At 39.5% G+C, this 13,965-nt stretch overlaps 1 protein-coding gene across 2 annotated transcripts in view; it reads left to right on the forward strand.

The window, feature by feature from the left end:
- The window catches only part of il1rapl2 (interleukin 1 receptor accessory protein-like 2), a 397,230-nt gene extending 383,663 nt beyond the window's left edge, over positions 1-13,567 (forward strand). The window contains exons 9-18 of one of the 2 annotated variants that reach the window (XM_026331028.1): positions 1,612-1,752; positions 4,614-4,674; positions 4,796-4,905; positions 8,714-8,859; positions 9,053-9,130; positions 9,249-9,365; positions 12,543-12,665; positions 12,804-13,043; positions 13,191-13,221; positions 13,469-13,557. In XM_026331028.1, coding sequence (XP_026186813.1) covers positions 1,612-1,752; positions 4,614-4,674; positions 4,796-4,905; positions 8,714-8,859; positions 9,053-9,130; positions 9,249-9,365; positions 12,543-12,665; positions 12,804-13,043; positions 13,191-13,221; positions 13,469-13,557 — 1,136 coding nt within the window. Of the gene's footprint in view, positions 1-1,611; positions 1,753-4,613; positions 4,675-4,795; positions 4,906-8,713; positions 8,860-9,052; positions 9,131-9,248; positions 9,366-12,542; positions 12,666-12,803; positions 13,044-13,190; positions 13,222-13,468 lie in introns of both variants that reach the window. The other variant, XM_026331029.1, reaches the window with a different exon arrangement.
- Positions 13,568-13,965: the final 398 nt, after the last annotated feature.

Below are 13,965 nucleotides of genomic sequence, written 5' to 3' on the forward strand. Positions count from 1 at the left end.
ACACACACACAGAGACTATCTGAGGTCTTGTATGTGTGTTGGTCTAACATGCTGATGTGAGGTCATCTGTCTCTCCCTGTCAAGCCAATATACTTTGTGTTTAGGCTGTACATTTGTACATTTGTACATTTTGCATTCTCTGCATGTCTGGTAAAGACTACACAAGTTGTCCTTCTTTTTCTGTCAGTTCCACTTTGATTCAAGAGGCTTAACCTGCACCATATGTTCACTGCCAAAAGCAGCATTAATAAAACGCAGCAATGACCACACAAACCAGCAGAGTCATGAAAACTACAAAAGCTGCAGGTTCACTAGCTATGTTTCAGATGTCATCATTGACTGTCTTCTACACAGCTGAAGTCTCAGTGAACACTTCAGTAAAGTGACTGTGCCCTGCTCTGTTAGAGGTGAAAGAACTGGCTCAAACCATTTAGTCTGCAGTCTTTATCTATTTTCTATTAGAACAGCAAAGGGTACTGTTACCATAAATCAGGACTCTCACCTTTATATGGGTTATTCAGATTCAGCTGGAGCCTGAGAGGATGTTTCGTACCATACCAGACACAGTGGACAACAATGAACCGTTACTGACTTGGCATGCCATGAAAAAAACAGCCAAAGAAGATGTCACGCTCAAAAACATACCTGGACACACCACATCAAATTGGGATTCATGCTTTGCTGGACATGTTTTAATTGAAAATGCTCTAAGAATGAGCACAAACCGGTTGGTTTTGCAAATATTTGTCTTTGATAGATTTGACTCAATGGGCTGATGAAGCAAAGTGAAGAATCAGCTGTTGGTTTTTTAATTGCACTTCTGGCATCCCTTTCAAATTACCGGGAATCATTACACTCAGTTTTGACAACAAAAATATTGGCTCATTGAGCTTTAAATAAATGTTTCACTGTGATATTTTTTTTGTCTCCTTTGACTTCCTTTTTGAACGGGACTAGTCCAAAAAGAATTGCTATATCAGCAACTGAAGCAAACAAATCTAATTTATTAGCACCTAATTAATTAGTTCCTCACAGCCAGCTAGTTTCATGGTTTTACAGGAGTCAGATTAACATGTCTCACACATCTCAATGACCATTGTGTGTGCGTGTGTGTGTGTGTGTGTGTGTGTGTCTTTTTGTCTTTTTCAGTCAATTCAGTTCAATTCAGTGTGCTTTATCTGTAGGAATGGTAGGCAGGCTGTTAAGAAAGCCTCTAAATACAGCTGTGAGTCATCGAATAAATCACATCAAATGAAAAAAAACAATATCTGCCGTGTGTGTTTATCTCTGTGAATAAATGAGTTTGAGTCTTTTATCTAATTTAGAAAATTTTCCAGTTTGAAAGCAATTTTAGTTCTCATCTTTTATATTTCCTGAAGTCAAATTGTTGCAGATTGACGCTGTTTACTCAGATGTGAGCAAACCACTTTGTAAAGAAGCAACTGAGAAAATCAACCCAAATAAATCTGAGCTTCAGTAATATAGTCTGTTAGCTGTGTTATATAATTGGGGAAAAGGTGATTATGTTTTTACTTTGCCATTAGTATCTGATTTTCAGAAGATTTTCTAATAGAAATCTCATCTAGCATCCCCTCACCTCTGTCGTTGTAGATATGTATCGCTTGGAGTTGGCTGGAGGTCTTGGGGTCATTTTGCTGCTGCTGGGAGTCCTAACAGCACTTTATAAGTGTTACAACCTAGAGATCATGCTCTGCTACAGGAGACACTTTGGGAGTGATGAAACTGAAGATGGTAAGCCTTCCTTAGTGCTCACTTTCACTACAGGATACATACATGATACAACACCACTCAGACAGACAGCTCACATCAACATACAGTGCATACTGGAAAAGCAGAGACCACTGAAGGGCAGCAGTAAGTCAATGCTCAAAGCCTCCATGTTGCCAACATGTTATTGTGCTCTACGCTCACACGCTCACAACACACTTCTGATGTTATCACACCACTCGGGCATATTATCACTTGTTATCTGAGTATAGTTATGGCTCAGGAGGTCATACCACACACCTTTGTTGTCATGATTAAAGGTCGTAACCTTTATGAAAGCAGACAGATAATTTAATCTATCACTTTGAAAACCTTGTGTTAACATGTTTTAGTTTGCTTTACCCTAAAACCAATGAGAGCCAGTCAGCATTACACAGCTAAGGGATCACTGGGACTCAACTTGGCTAACCCCTACTGTACAAGGTATAAATTCAGATTGTCACTTCTTGTCCAAAAAGACAAAAAGAACTGGATAACACCAGCAGCACTGACACCTGTAAATCTGTAAGTGGTTATTTGGGTGTAGAGGACAGTGAGTCACTACTAGTACAGTATTGATGAGGTTCAACGTTAATGCTGCTATAATTAATTGATATATTGGACAATGTGACATTTGTTTCTAGTTTTATAATGCTTATTAAATAAATATATTGGAGCATCACCACAATAAATTCCTGGCTTTGTGGTTACAGTAATATTTACTGACTCTGGCTGCTTCACTCAATCCAACTATTTGAGTGGGTTTAAGAATCAACATAAAAGACAAAGTTTCACACTGGAATCAAATACTTCTCTCCTGTGAGAAGGTCTGGTGTTTTGTGATCCACCCATCCACTCTAACAGTCTTTTCTGCTCTATATACCATGTCAGCTCATTTCTTCATGTGATTGTGTCAAAATTACCATGGACACTAGAGGCCAGTTCGTTAGCACATCTATTGATGTTTGAGGCCATAGAAACAACAGGTACTGAAAAGTGTAAACAACAACTGAATTCAGTCTTATTCAGTCTCAGTCTGTAGAGATTCTCAGGGTTCCAGTTAGGGGTCTTTCAAAAATGCTACAGGTGGAAACTGGACATGTTTAAGGTTCTTGAAAACATATAACCTCTCATCCATGAAGCTTCTTCAGTTCTGACTGACTGAGTCTGTACTGTACCACACACACTGTAAATGACAGAAGCCTGATTGTAAATATACAGGAAACCTACACACAGATCAGTATTTACTGTTTAATTGGCATCATTCACTGGAGCACAAACTGGGAGTTATCAGTTATCTGCACCAATGGGCTGAGAATGTGGTTACAGGGGCAGAAGAAAGGATACAAACACATCCAGGAAGCACAGGGACTGCCTCAGCTAGGCCTTTACCAAAACCACAGAAGGTCCAGTAAGAACCCTTCCAAGAGGGACAATCATATTCCCTTACAAAAAAGAAATCTGATATTAGTATGCTGGTACTTCTTTTAAAGTTATACCAGGATAATATACTTTTATTTTACTTTGTATGTATTCATCAGGGCAGCACAGTGGGTTAGTGGTTAGCACTGTTGCCTCACAGCAAGAAGGTTCCTGGTTTGAAACCCAGCAGGGACCTTTATATGAGGAGTTTGCATGTTCTCCCTGTGCTTGCGTAGGTTTTCTCCAGGTACTCTGGTTTCCTCTCACACTCAAAAAAAACATGTATGTCAGGTTGATTGGTGACTCTAAATTGCCCATAGGAGTGAGTGTGAGTGTGAGTGTGTGAGGTTGTTTGTCTCTATGTGGCCCTGTGATGGACTGGTGACCTGTCCAGGGTGTACCCCTGCCTTTCACCCAGAGAGAGCTGGGATAGGCTCCAGCAGATCCTTGGTTAGGAATAAGGGGGTATAGATGATGGATGGATGGATTCATCAAACAAAATTATATCCTAGTATACTTGGCCTATAGTGATAAGTATGGTGCTCGGCCTGTACTTATAGTTATACTTAAGTATACAATACTTGGCTTATATTGACAAGTATACAGAAGTATTTAAGTGTATTTGGTCTAAACTTGTACTCTGTTTTGATTGACATATTCTTAGTAAAATTAAGTGTAAATAAGTATTCTCGTCTTATACATATAATTTAAGTTTTTTTGTAGTTGCAAGTGAAATAGCTCAGAGTAAATAGTACAAGGGTGGAGCTCAACCATTAGTAACACATAAGTCACTGGCTACCGCACTGGACTTATGATTTGACTCATAACTGCTCCTTTAGCCATGTTCCTATCAGTTTGGTTCCTACCAATTAAAGTACCATAAAGTATACTTGGGAAACATATTTGAACTTTACTTAAGTTTACTTAACAAAATAAGCTTTAAGTATACTTATTTTTGGTAAGGGTTGTCACTCCATACATTGCTGGAGTAGTTGAAAAGCTCATGGTGTTCTTTTACAAACACCACATTTCTGTGCTGATCCATCCTAAGGACAAAACACCCAGACAGACAATGTAGAATATGCAGTTCAGTGCATGCAGCAACTGCTTCACAAGCACATGGCACAGGACAGGAGAGACAGTGTTTAGGACAAGACCCAGCATCCACCTGAGTCCACAACTCTGAAGACTCACAGTTCACACCAGTCAGTCAAAACTGAAGAAAGCTCTTGGATGAGAAGTCAAAGTGTTTCCAGCAAGACTAAACATACAGTTAGAAAAAACATCAATTTTGTGTCTGGTCACCACAGTGATTTGTGGTAAGTTATTTCTGAAACATAAATTACCAATAATAGGATACTGTGAAAGTGTCATCCTGTCATGTCCTTACATTCTCTCTCTTGTTTTTTTCACTCTCTTCACAGATAATAAGGAGTATGATGCCTATCTGTCCTATACTAAAGTGGACCTGGACTCTTTGGGGAGGTCAGCATATATCCCATAATTTAAAAAAAAATGCATGTGTAGCGTTCACCAGGTGTTTATTTAATTGACATCTTTGAATCTGACTTCAATCTGGAGCCTTCTTTGTTTTTCTTCCTGGCAGGACGAGCAGTGATGAGGAAACATTTGCTTTGGAGATCCTGCCGGATGTTTTGGAGAAACATTATGGATACAAGCTGTTTATACCAGACAGAGATTTAATACCCAGCAGTAGTAAGTATCGACCTATCTACCTTACCCACTTCTTTGCATGCACACACACATCCTGTCTATCTCTATGGGCACTGCAGCCCCCAGTACCCAGAGTTCATCACTCTGTCACAATAAAAAAGAATGTATGTGTATCTTCTTCATAACGCAGTTACAAACAGACACACACATGTCTGTATATGCTCTCAGGTGCACAGTGCATGTGCACTTAAACAACAAACATACACAACACACTGATACACAGTTCCCAACCTTTTAAGAAACTAATACACACAAACTGGTTTTCCCATCCCATCTCATGTTGAGCTCTTATTTTCACAGATGCTCATGCATATGCTACTGTAAAGAATGCATAGAGTGCAAACACACACACACACACACACACACACACACACACACACACGATACAGTACACATCAAGTTGTCACTCTCTAGCCAGTTTGAGGAGGAAATAAATGTTTCAATAAATTTGTCAATGCTGTGACTTCAGACACACACACACACACAAGTGCACACACTGTTGTGCTACTAAGAATGACACACACACAAACACATACTCTATGCACATTTAGGCAAACCCACCTGTCTGTCTCTGTCTATCCCCTTTCATTCACATATATTTATATTGTAAGATAAAAGTAACTTGCACCGTCACACAATGTGTTTGTGATTTTCATTTTATCTCCTAAAGTGGGTAAACAATTACAGTGAAACAATTTAATGTTGTCCTGGGGCTGCAAAAATGACAGGAGTGTGGAATAAAACTGCAGATATCCTGTCAGTGTTCTCAGCAAACACACACATCCATCTATCACTTCTACTTTCATCTATGGCCTTACTCGCCGCAGGGACAGTGAATCTTTTGATTAGATTGTACTGGGGTTCGTCTGTTTTTGTCTTGCACGTGAATTAAATGTGCACCTACACTATTTATTGCACAGTAGAATGAATCATTAAAGCTTCAATAATGTATATTTTTAACAACAGGTCACATGGCTACCTGTATTTCAGTGGTAGCCATTTTATAGAGACTAACCCACAGTCATCACTAAACTGTGCAGTTTTCCTCAGCTATGGAGCCTTTTTCATGTCATTGTTTTGGTTTATTGTTGTGCTTCACTCTCACAGGCTATAATTAGCATTGTTTTCAGCAACAGCTGTTATCAGCAAAAAGGTGTAAAGTCCCATTATACACAACATGAAAACCCTAAATGGCAAAAAGACAATGTTAGTCACTGGCTGAAAAACATTTAGCAGCTTAAAAGCTTATGTTCCTTCATGTCAGCTGAATTTGTAAATAGGCAGCTGCTTGCATCACAACCTCATACTGTAAAGTAATGAAGATGTCAGTGTTTTTCTTTAAAGCTTGTATTTCTTCCCACAAGTGGTCATAAATTGGTGAAGCGTTAAAGTCAGAATAAAGTGACATTTCTTTACAAAATCATGCCACTGTGTAATAGTATACACAATATGCCATTTAGTTTTTGTGCCAAATGCTGTTTTTGCTGTTACACTTCACTGGGATTTTGTTGATATTCAGACGTGTGTAAAACAGCACTTTTTGTAGTTAAAACACCACAAAATGAGCAATGAAAAGACACTTTCTTTTTTTTTTGTGTCTCCTGAAATACTGTGACAATTTCCAAAACACAGTAGTGTTTAAATTAAATGTGGTTTCATAGTTGGAGTGGAGCAGATCATTTCCTGAAGCATCTGAACAATAAACCTATAATTCACTGGGATTTTACAGATATTGTGTTGCCACAATTGTGTTGGTTATAAATCAATGACAGGTGTTTATTCAGATAGTCCTCTACTATTTGTTGACTACACGCTTCACAGGACTGAATGTGTAATGATATATAATATCCCTATAAAGACATGCTGACGAAGTGTGCCATTACTTGTTGTTTAATATATTAGCCTATATCTAGTTAAGGCATCTTATTATTAACCATCTACTTCAGTGTTTTTTGTTTGTTTTTGGTTGTTTTTGTGCCACAAGCTGCCCATGGATGAGGGCAGATCTTTTCCTTGGTTTATTATATTGCTTTTAACTCCTAAGGAGCACTTCTATTTGATTCTTTTTTCACATGTGCTCAGTGCTTTAAAACATTGAGGTCCTTAGTTAATTCAGCTGACTATCAAACTAATGCAAGAACTAAAATATTAAGCCATTATCCACTGTGCAGTTAGCATTTTGTTACTAAAATCAGTGTAGCCCAAAAATGTCCTAAAAAAGAATGTAGCTGTTAAGACAACTAATATGTGGCCAGAAAGAAAGCAACTAATGTGTGATTTCTGCATTGTGTAACATTCTCTCTTAAGATGAATACATAAATGTACTTAAATAAGGTTCATTATGAATCAACATGCTCTACACAGTCTGTCCTCTACCTGAATTATGCCTTCTTCCACAAAAAAAAAACATATTTATGAGGCCCCAAAGCACTCTAAAAACAAATGTCTACTGTGCATAACTACACACAGAACACGGTCTAAGCTGCTCATGCCCTAATAGTTACATACTGTAGTGGCTTTTCATTACTTACCAAAGCCATTGACAGAGAAACACAGTAATGTGACCTAAAATACACCATTCAATTATCTCCTCCATTAGTGCACAAGAGAACGAGAGACAAACAGCAGGAACAGAAAGAGGTGGGCACGGGGTCACCCGTTTATGTTGTTTCATAATCCCCCAAAAAAGAGTGCTGGAAGAGGAGGTGAAGGGCCGGAAAGAGGAAAGGAAGTTTAGAGTGAGGACAAACATGAGGAAAAGATAAAGTGTGAAAGGCAAACCAGACGAGAGGAAAGAAGGCACTGAATTTTATGATGTTCTGTACTATTTGTGCCCCTCAAATTGAGCATGAAATTGAAATGTGCTGTTGAAGAGACTGTCATTAATTTAGTTAGCAAATGAAGAGACGGTGAAGGAGAGAGACATTACAGAGGGAGGGATTCTGTTATTCACTGAATCACCATTTTCAGACGTCACCACTAAACACAAATATGAAAAATAATGAACAATTGCAGCAATGCATGCTACAAAAAACTGTTCCAAATACATAATTTGAAATTGCACTTTTTGGAAACTTACATTGCTACCAGACTTGATATGTAGCAACTGTACTGCAGTTTTAAGACTGTAGTGCTCAATTTTCACATCTTCTCATCTGTTCATCATCTTCCTCAAGTTCACATTTTACTCTGTAAATAAGAGCTGATGGTTGTGTATCAGCACAACTGATCCCCATTTAAGAGCTGACTTCACTGTCCCGTTTCAGAGCCAGGAATCTTGCACAAGCATTTCTGCCACTCTGCTTTATACTTCTGTCAGTCAATCCTGTCATTTATGGACAAACTTAAATGAAGTGATGAATGGATGGATGTTTGAGCTCTCCTCAGTTTTCCTGTTGTTATAAAAATGTGTACTGGTTCAATGTACTGTGGAATAAAAACATCATGTCAACATTTGGAGATTTAAACAACAAAATCAAATGTGGTTAGGATAGATAGCACTGTGGCTGAGGTTTCCACAAATGCATCACACTTGCTTTCATCCTGTGCTTCGATGATGTGTACATCATTTGAAGCTGATCCCGACTCCCTTTGTTCATTGCCTTTTCTCAGCATTATAATAACAAAACAAAGTCCTACCTCCTGTTGTGCTGTATTATGTAAATAAGGCTTCAGTCTTTAGTAAGTTTTTCACTTCTGGCACTTTCTGCCAGAAAAACTTTTCTGGTTTTCCTGTCTGTAATTCTCTTCTTGCTCTTTTTCACTTTGTCTCCACATCACTCTCTCCCAGCCTACATTGAGGACTTGGCTCGTAGCGTGGAGCAGAGCAGGCGTCTGATCATGGTTCTCACTCCAGAGTATGTCGCCAAACGAGGGTGGAGCATCTTTCAGATTGAGACACGCCTTCACTCTATGCTGGTTACTGGTGAGATCAAGGTATGAGTCAGGAAATATCCAGGATTTCTGTATAAGGTGTAAGTAGATGTATGTTTTAATTTTTTCTGGCTTGATTGCATTATTTTGAAGAAGTTGTAAAGTGAATTTCATAATACAGAGTGTGGCTTGAAAAATTTATTGGATATTGTCATGCTTCTTGCTTCTCATACACCCTGTGTTCTTGTATGCTTAGGTGATCATGATAGAGTGTGCAGACCTGAAAAATGTCATCAACTACCAAGAGGTTGAAGCACTCAAACATACAATCAAGGTATATACACAGAGATGGGAAGAGAGAGAGATGAATGGAGGGCATACTCTGAAAGGTATCACCAAATACTAACAAACTATAGCAGTTAAAAAAAGTCATGTCCCTTCTTTCTCCTCAGGTTTTATCCATCATCAAGTGGCGGGGTCCTAAGAGCAATGAGCTATCATCAAAGTTTTGGAAACAAGTGGTCTACGAGATGCCAGCTAAACGCAGAGAGACATTGTCAAGGCGCCAGGTATGTTTTTTTTTTTTCACGTTATGTTGACTTTCCTGTACAAAATTACATTGACAGTGACATTTTACATTACCAAAGAAAAGAAATACTACAGTAAAGATCTGCAAGAGGCAATTTCATTCACTTGCTGAGGATAAAATAGTTTTAACATAGTGTATTAAGGCATAAAACATTATTTCTCTGCATAGTCAGGGTTCAGTCTGCATATTTACTTAGACATTCACTTCAACATTTTGAAATGCCTGCTAAACACAGGTAATATCTTAAAATTGGAATCACAGTGGGGGGACCCTGTACATGTTTACCATGTGTTAATACCTCAGGTGATGTATGCCCTGATTAGCTGCTACTTGTACTGTGTGAAACGACAGCTAGCAGAGTATAATGTACTTCACTGCCTCAACAGTTGATGCAGTAGAACTGGGACAATGATAATAAAGGATTTCCAGTTCTATTTTGGCTACTGATATACTGCAGGGTTAGGGTTACAGTACTGTGCAAAAGTGTTAGGCACTAAAAACACACAGGGGCTGCTTTTAGTACAAATGACATAAATAGTTTCTCATTTGTCAATTAACTTCATCCAAAGTGCAGTAAAAGTAACCAAACCTAAATCTAATCAGTATCTGCAGCTCTCCCCTTTTAAACCAGCAGCAGCTCTCTCTTGCTTGACCTGTACTCAGTTTCTCCTGGTACTTTGCAGAACCTTGGAGAAGCTGCTGCAGTTCTTCTGTAGATTCCAGGCTGTCCCAGTGTTTCTGTCTCTTCCTGTGATCCCAGACTGACTCCACACTGCCCAGATCAGGGCTCTGTGGGGGTCAGACCATTTGCTGCTGGACTGCTGGTTCTTCTGGCCTCTGAAGATAGTTATTCATGAACTCTAGTGGGTTCTTTATGGGCTTGGTGTCCTACAAAATGAACCTGGGATCAATAAGATACCTGATGGTGTTGTGTGATAAGAATCTAAAGTCTTAAAACATATTGAATATGGATATGGATATGGAATATCCGAGTTTGGTCTGAGAACAAAGTTACATGGTGCCTTAACCCAAAATTTTAGGGCCTTCTAAAGGTAAAAGTATAGCCATTGACAGTTATTCATGCTTGGCTATACAACACAGTGAAGCTGGGAAAAGGTGAACTGCCTCTTCATTTATGGGCAGAGGAACACCCTTCCTAACTTCTTGAAAAATTGCACAAGAACGCTGAAGAACTCCAGTGATCCATCGGAGACATACAATAAATGCCAATCAGCTGTGTTGTGACCCCTCACAACCAGCAAAATCTCCAGGATTTATCAACTGCATGGATGTCTGTAACTTTTGTTCACCTGTCCTACTTTGTTGTGATAATGGTCAGTGTCACCTTAAAATGAGCTTTAGCAAAATGATTTTGACAAGGACACAAAATATGGCTATGATTGCTGCTTCTGTAGTTTCTTAACCCCTGGTTTTAATGACTACGCTTGTAGGCACATTACTTTATACATAATTCATTTTTCACATACTGTAATATGTGCCATATGGCATCAGTTTCAAGAAATACTTTAAATTATATACACATATATATACAGTGGGGCAAAAAAGTATTTAGTCAGCCACCAATTGTGCAAGTTCTCCCACTTAAAAAGATGAGAGAGGCCTGTAATTTTCATCATAGGTATACCTCAACTATGAGAGACAAAATGAGAAAATCACATTGTCTGATTTTTAAAGAATTTATTTGCAAATTATGGTGGAAAATAAGTATTTGGTCAATAACAAAAGTTCATCTCAATACTTTGTTAGGCAATGACAGATCAAACGTTTTCTGTAAGTCTTCACAAGGTTTTCACACACTGTTGCTGGTATTTTGGCCCATTCCTCCATGCGGATCTCCTCTAGAGCAGTGATGTTTTGGGGCTGTCGCCGGGCAACACAGACTTTCAACTCCCTCCAAAGATTTTCTATGGGGTTGAGATCTGGAGACTGGCTAGGCCACTCCAGGACCTTGAAATGCTTCTTACGAAGCCACTCCTTTGTTACCCGGGCGGTGTGTTTGGGATCATTGTCATGCTGAAAGACCCAGCCACGTTTCATCTTCAATGCCCTTGCTGATGGAAGGAGGTTTTCACTCAAAATCTGACAATACATGGCCCCATTCATTCTTTCCTTTACATGGATCAGTCGTCCTGGTCCCTTTGCAGAAAAACAGCCCCAAAGCATGATGTTTCCACCCCCATGCTTCACAGTAGGTATGGTGTTCTTTGGATGCAACTCAGCATTCTTTCTCCTCCAAACACGACGAGTAGAGTTTTTACCAAAAAGTTCTATTTTGGTTTCATCTGACCATATGACATTCTCCCAATCCTCTTCTGGATCATCCAAATGCTCTCTAGCAAACTTCAGACGGGCCTGGACATGTACTGGCTTAAGCAAGGGGACACGTCCGGCACTGCAGGATTTGAGTCACTAGCGGCGTAGTGTGTTATTGATGCTAGCCTTTGTAACCTCTGTGGTTCTGGGATTTTTGCTCACCGTTCTTGTGATCATTTTGACCCCACGGGGTGAGATCTTGCGTGGAGCCCCAGATCGAGGGAGGTTATCAGTGGTCTTGTATGTCTTCCATTTTCTAATAATTGCTCCCACAGTTGATTTCTTCACACATTTCTTCTGGTGTCCTTTGATAGCTCTGGTTTTGGCCATAGTGGAGTTTGGAGTGTGACTGTTTGAGGGTGTGGACAGGTGGCTTTTATACTGATAACGAGTTCAAACAGGTGCCATTAATACAGGTAACGAGTGAAGGACAGAGGAGCCTCTTACAGAATCAGACAATGTGATTTTCTGAATTTTTTTTTCTCATTTTGTCTCTCATAGTTGAGGTATACCTATGATGAAAATTACAGGCCTCTCTCATCTTTTTAAGTGGGAGAACTTGCACAATTGGTGGCTGACTAAATACTTTTTTGCCCCACTGTATATGTGTGTATATCATAGAAAAACTTTTATACATTGCACAGATCAAATTATTCAGTACAGTAGTAATCAGCACTTTGTCCTATCACTATGTTAATTTTAGAAGTATAAAATCTTTTTCACTGATTTATATTTATAGAAATACAAACATTTACATAAATGTTTAGTGTGTAAATCTGTGCAGTGAAAACTATGTACAGTAATTGTGTTTCTATGGTATCAGGTGATGGACTCAGGTGAACAGGGCCTCTTTGGTGACCTGCAGACCACTGTCTCTACCATTGCCATGACAACCACCTCTGCTTCCTTAGCACCTCCTAATGAGAATCGCCATGGACATCATCAGGTGAATTCTTTTTGTTTGTTTTGTTTTTTCAAGTCAGTGTTACTGCTTATAGGTTTGGTCTTCAAAAAGTGATGTCAGCTATAATACCACGATAATACTGTGATAAAGTGGTAAAATGATCATGGTTTTTCACCACAGGTTGCTTTGGTGACAGAGATCCCTGACTATAACCAGATGACCTTGCCACTGGGAAGCGGCCACACAGCTACAGCTGCCCAAATGAGGCATTTCTGCCGCAGTTACGAGTTTCAGCTTCCCCCACAACCTTCCTCCTTGTCGCCTCCACTCCCACCTTCTTCCACCATGCAGTTTTCCACTCTGGGCCCCGGGGGCCGCCATGTCTATTGCAACATCCCTATGACACTGCTGAATGGACAGGTGGGAGGACGGACAATGCCGCTTACAGTATGTTTTTGTTGTTCTTAGTTAGTTTCTCTTATCTGCATCTTATCTGTAAGTGTGTCTGTGTGTGCATGTGCTCAGAGTTTAAACACATTAAAAATGAAACCCCTCTTTTCTCCCCAGGGGTTCAGAGCAGTTCACTGGGGAACAAGAGGTCTGTTTGGATAAATGAAAATGTAGAATAGTATAAAATCATAACTTCATAACTTCAGCCACAAATATTTATTCAGTCTAAGAAAGTGGGAAATTGTTGTCATATAGCAGTGTAGTTGTCATACATGAGCCATGGTGTATTACTGGCATACTCTTTAAACTGTAGAAGGCAGTACCTGCTCTCTTTTTAATTGTACCCCTGGGTTTTGGAGGTGCTGCTAATCACTGCTGTGCTTTCTGTCTCCCAGGTGCCTCAGAGCAGTACCCTTGGGAAGAAGCCAGAACTCCACCTGAACAGCAGCTTCGTACCACTCACCAGCAGAGAACTAAGCTCTGACATCTGGTAGATAGACTTCTGAACTAGTGCTGGATTACAGACTGCTTTTGGACATGGAGTAGACTGGCTGGTTAACTGGTTTTCATTGTGTTTTTGAACAGTGTACAGACTTTGTGTCAGGAGAGAAATGCAGATTTGTTTGGGGCCTTCTCATCCCATCCTGTGAACAAGAGACTGTTGAAAAGATTCACAGCGTTGGGTGTACTGGCAGCAGACAGATTTATTCAGATTACCTTTGGAACCACCTACTGGTTACAGACTGACTGGAGCTGGTGTTTAAGATACTGTATGTAGCCTTGAGCACTGAAAATGGAGGCTGGTCATAGAAATTTGGAGAGTTTCTGGACATGTATCAACATGTGGATATGATGATCTGCTGTCCACAGACAAACAAGATACTATGTTGGA

This window comes from Mastacembelus armatus, chromosome 10 (assembly GCF_900324485.2).
Source record: "Mastacembelus armatus chromosome 10, fMasArm1.2, whole genome shotgun sequence".
NCBI lineage: Eukaryota > Metazoa > Chordata > Actinopteri > Synbranchiformes > Mastacembelidae > Mastacembelus > Mastacembelus armatus.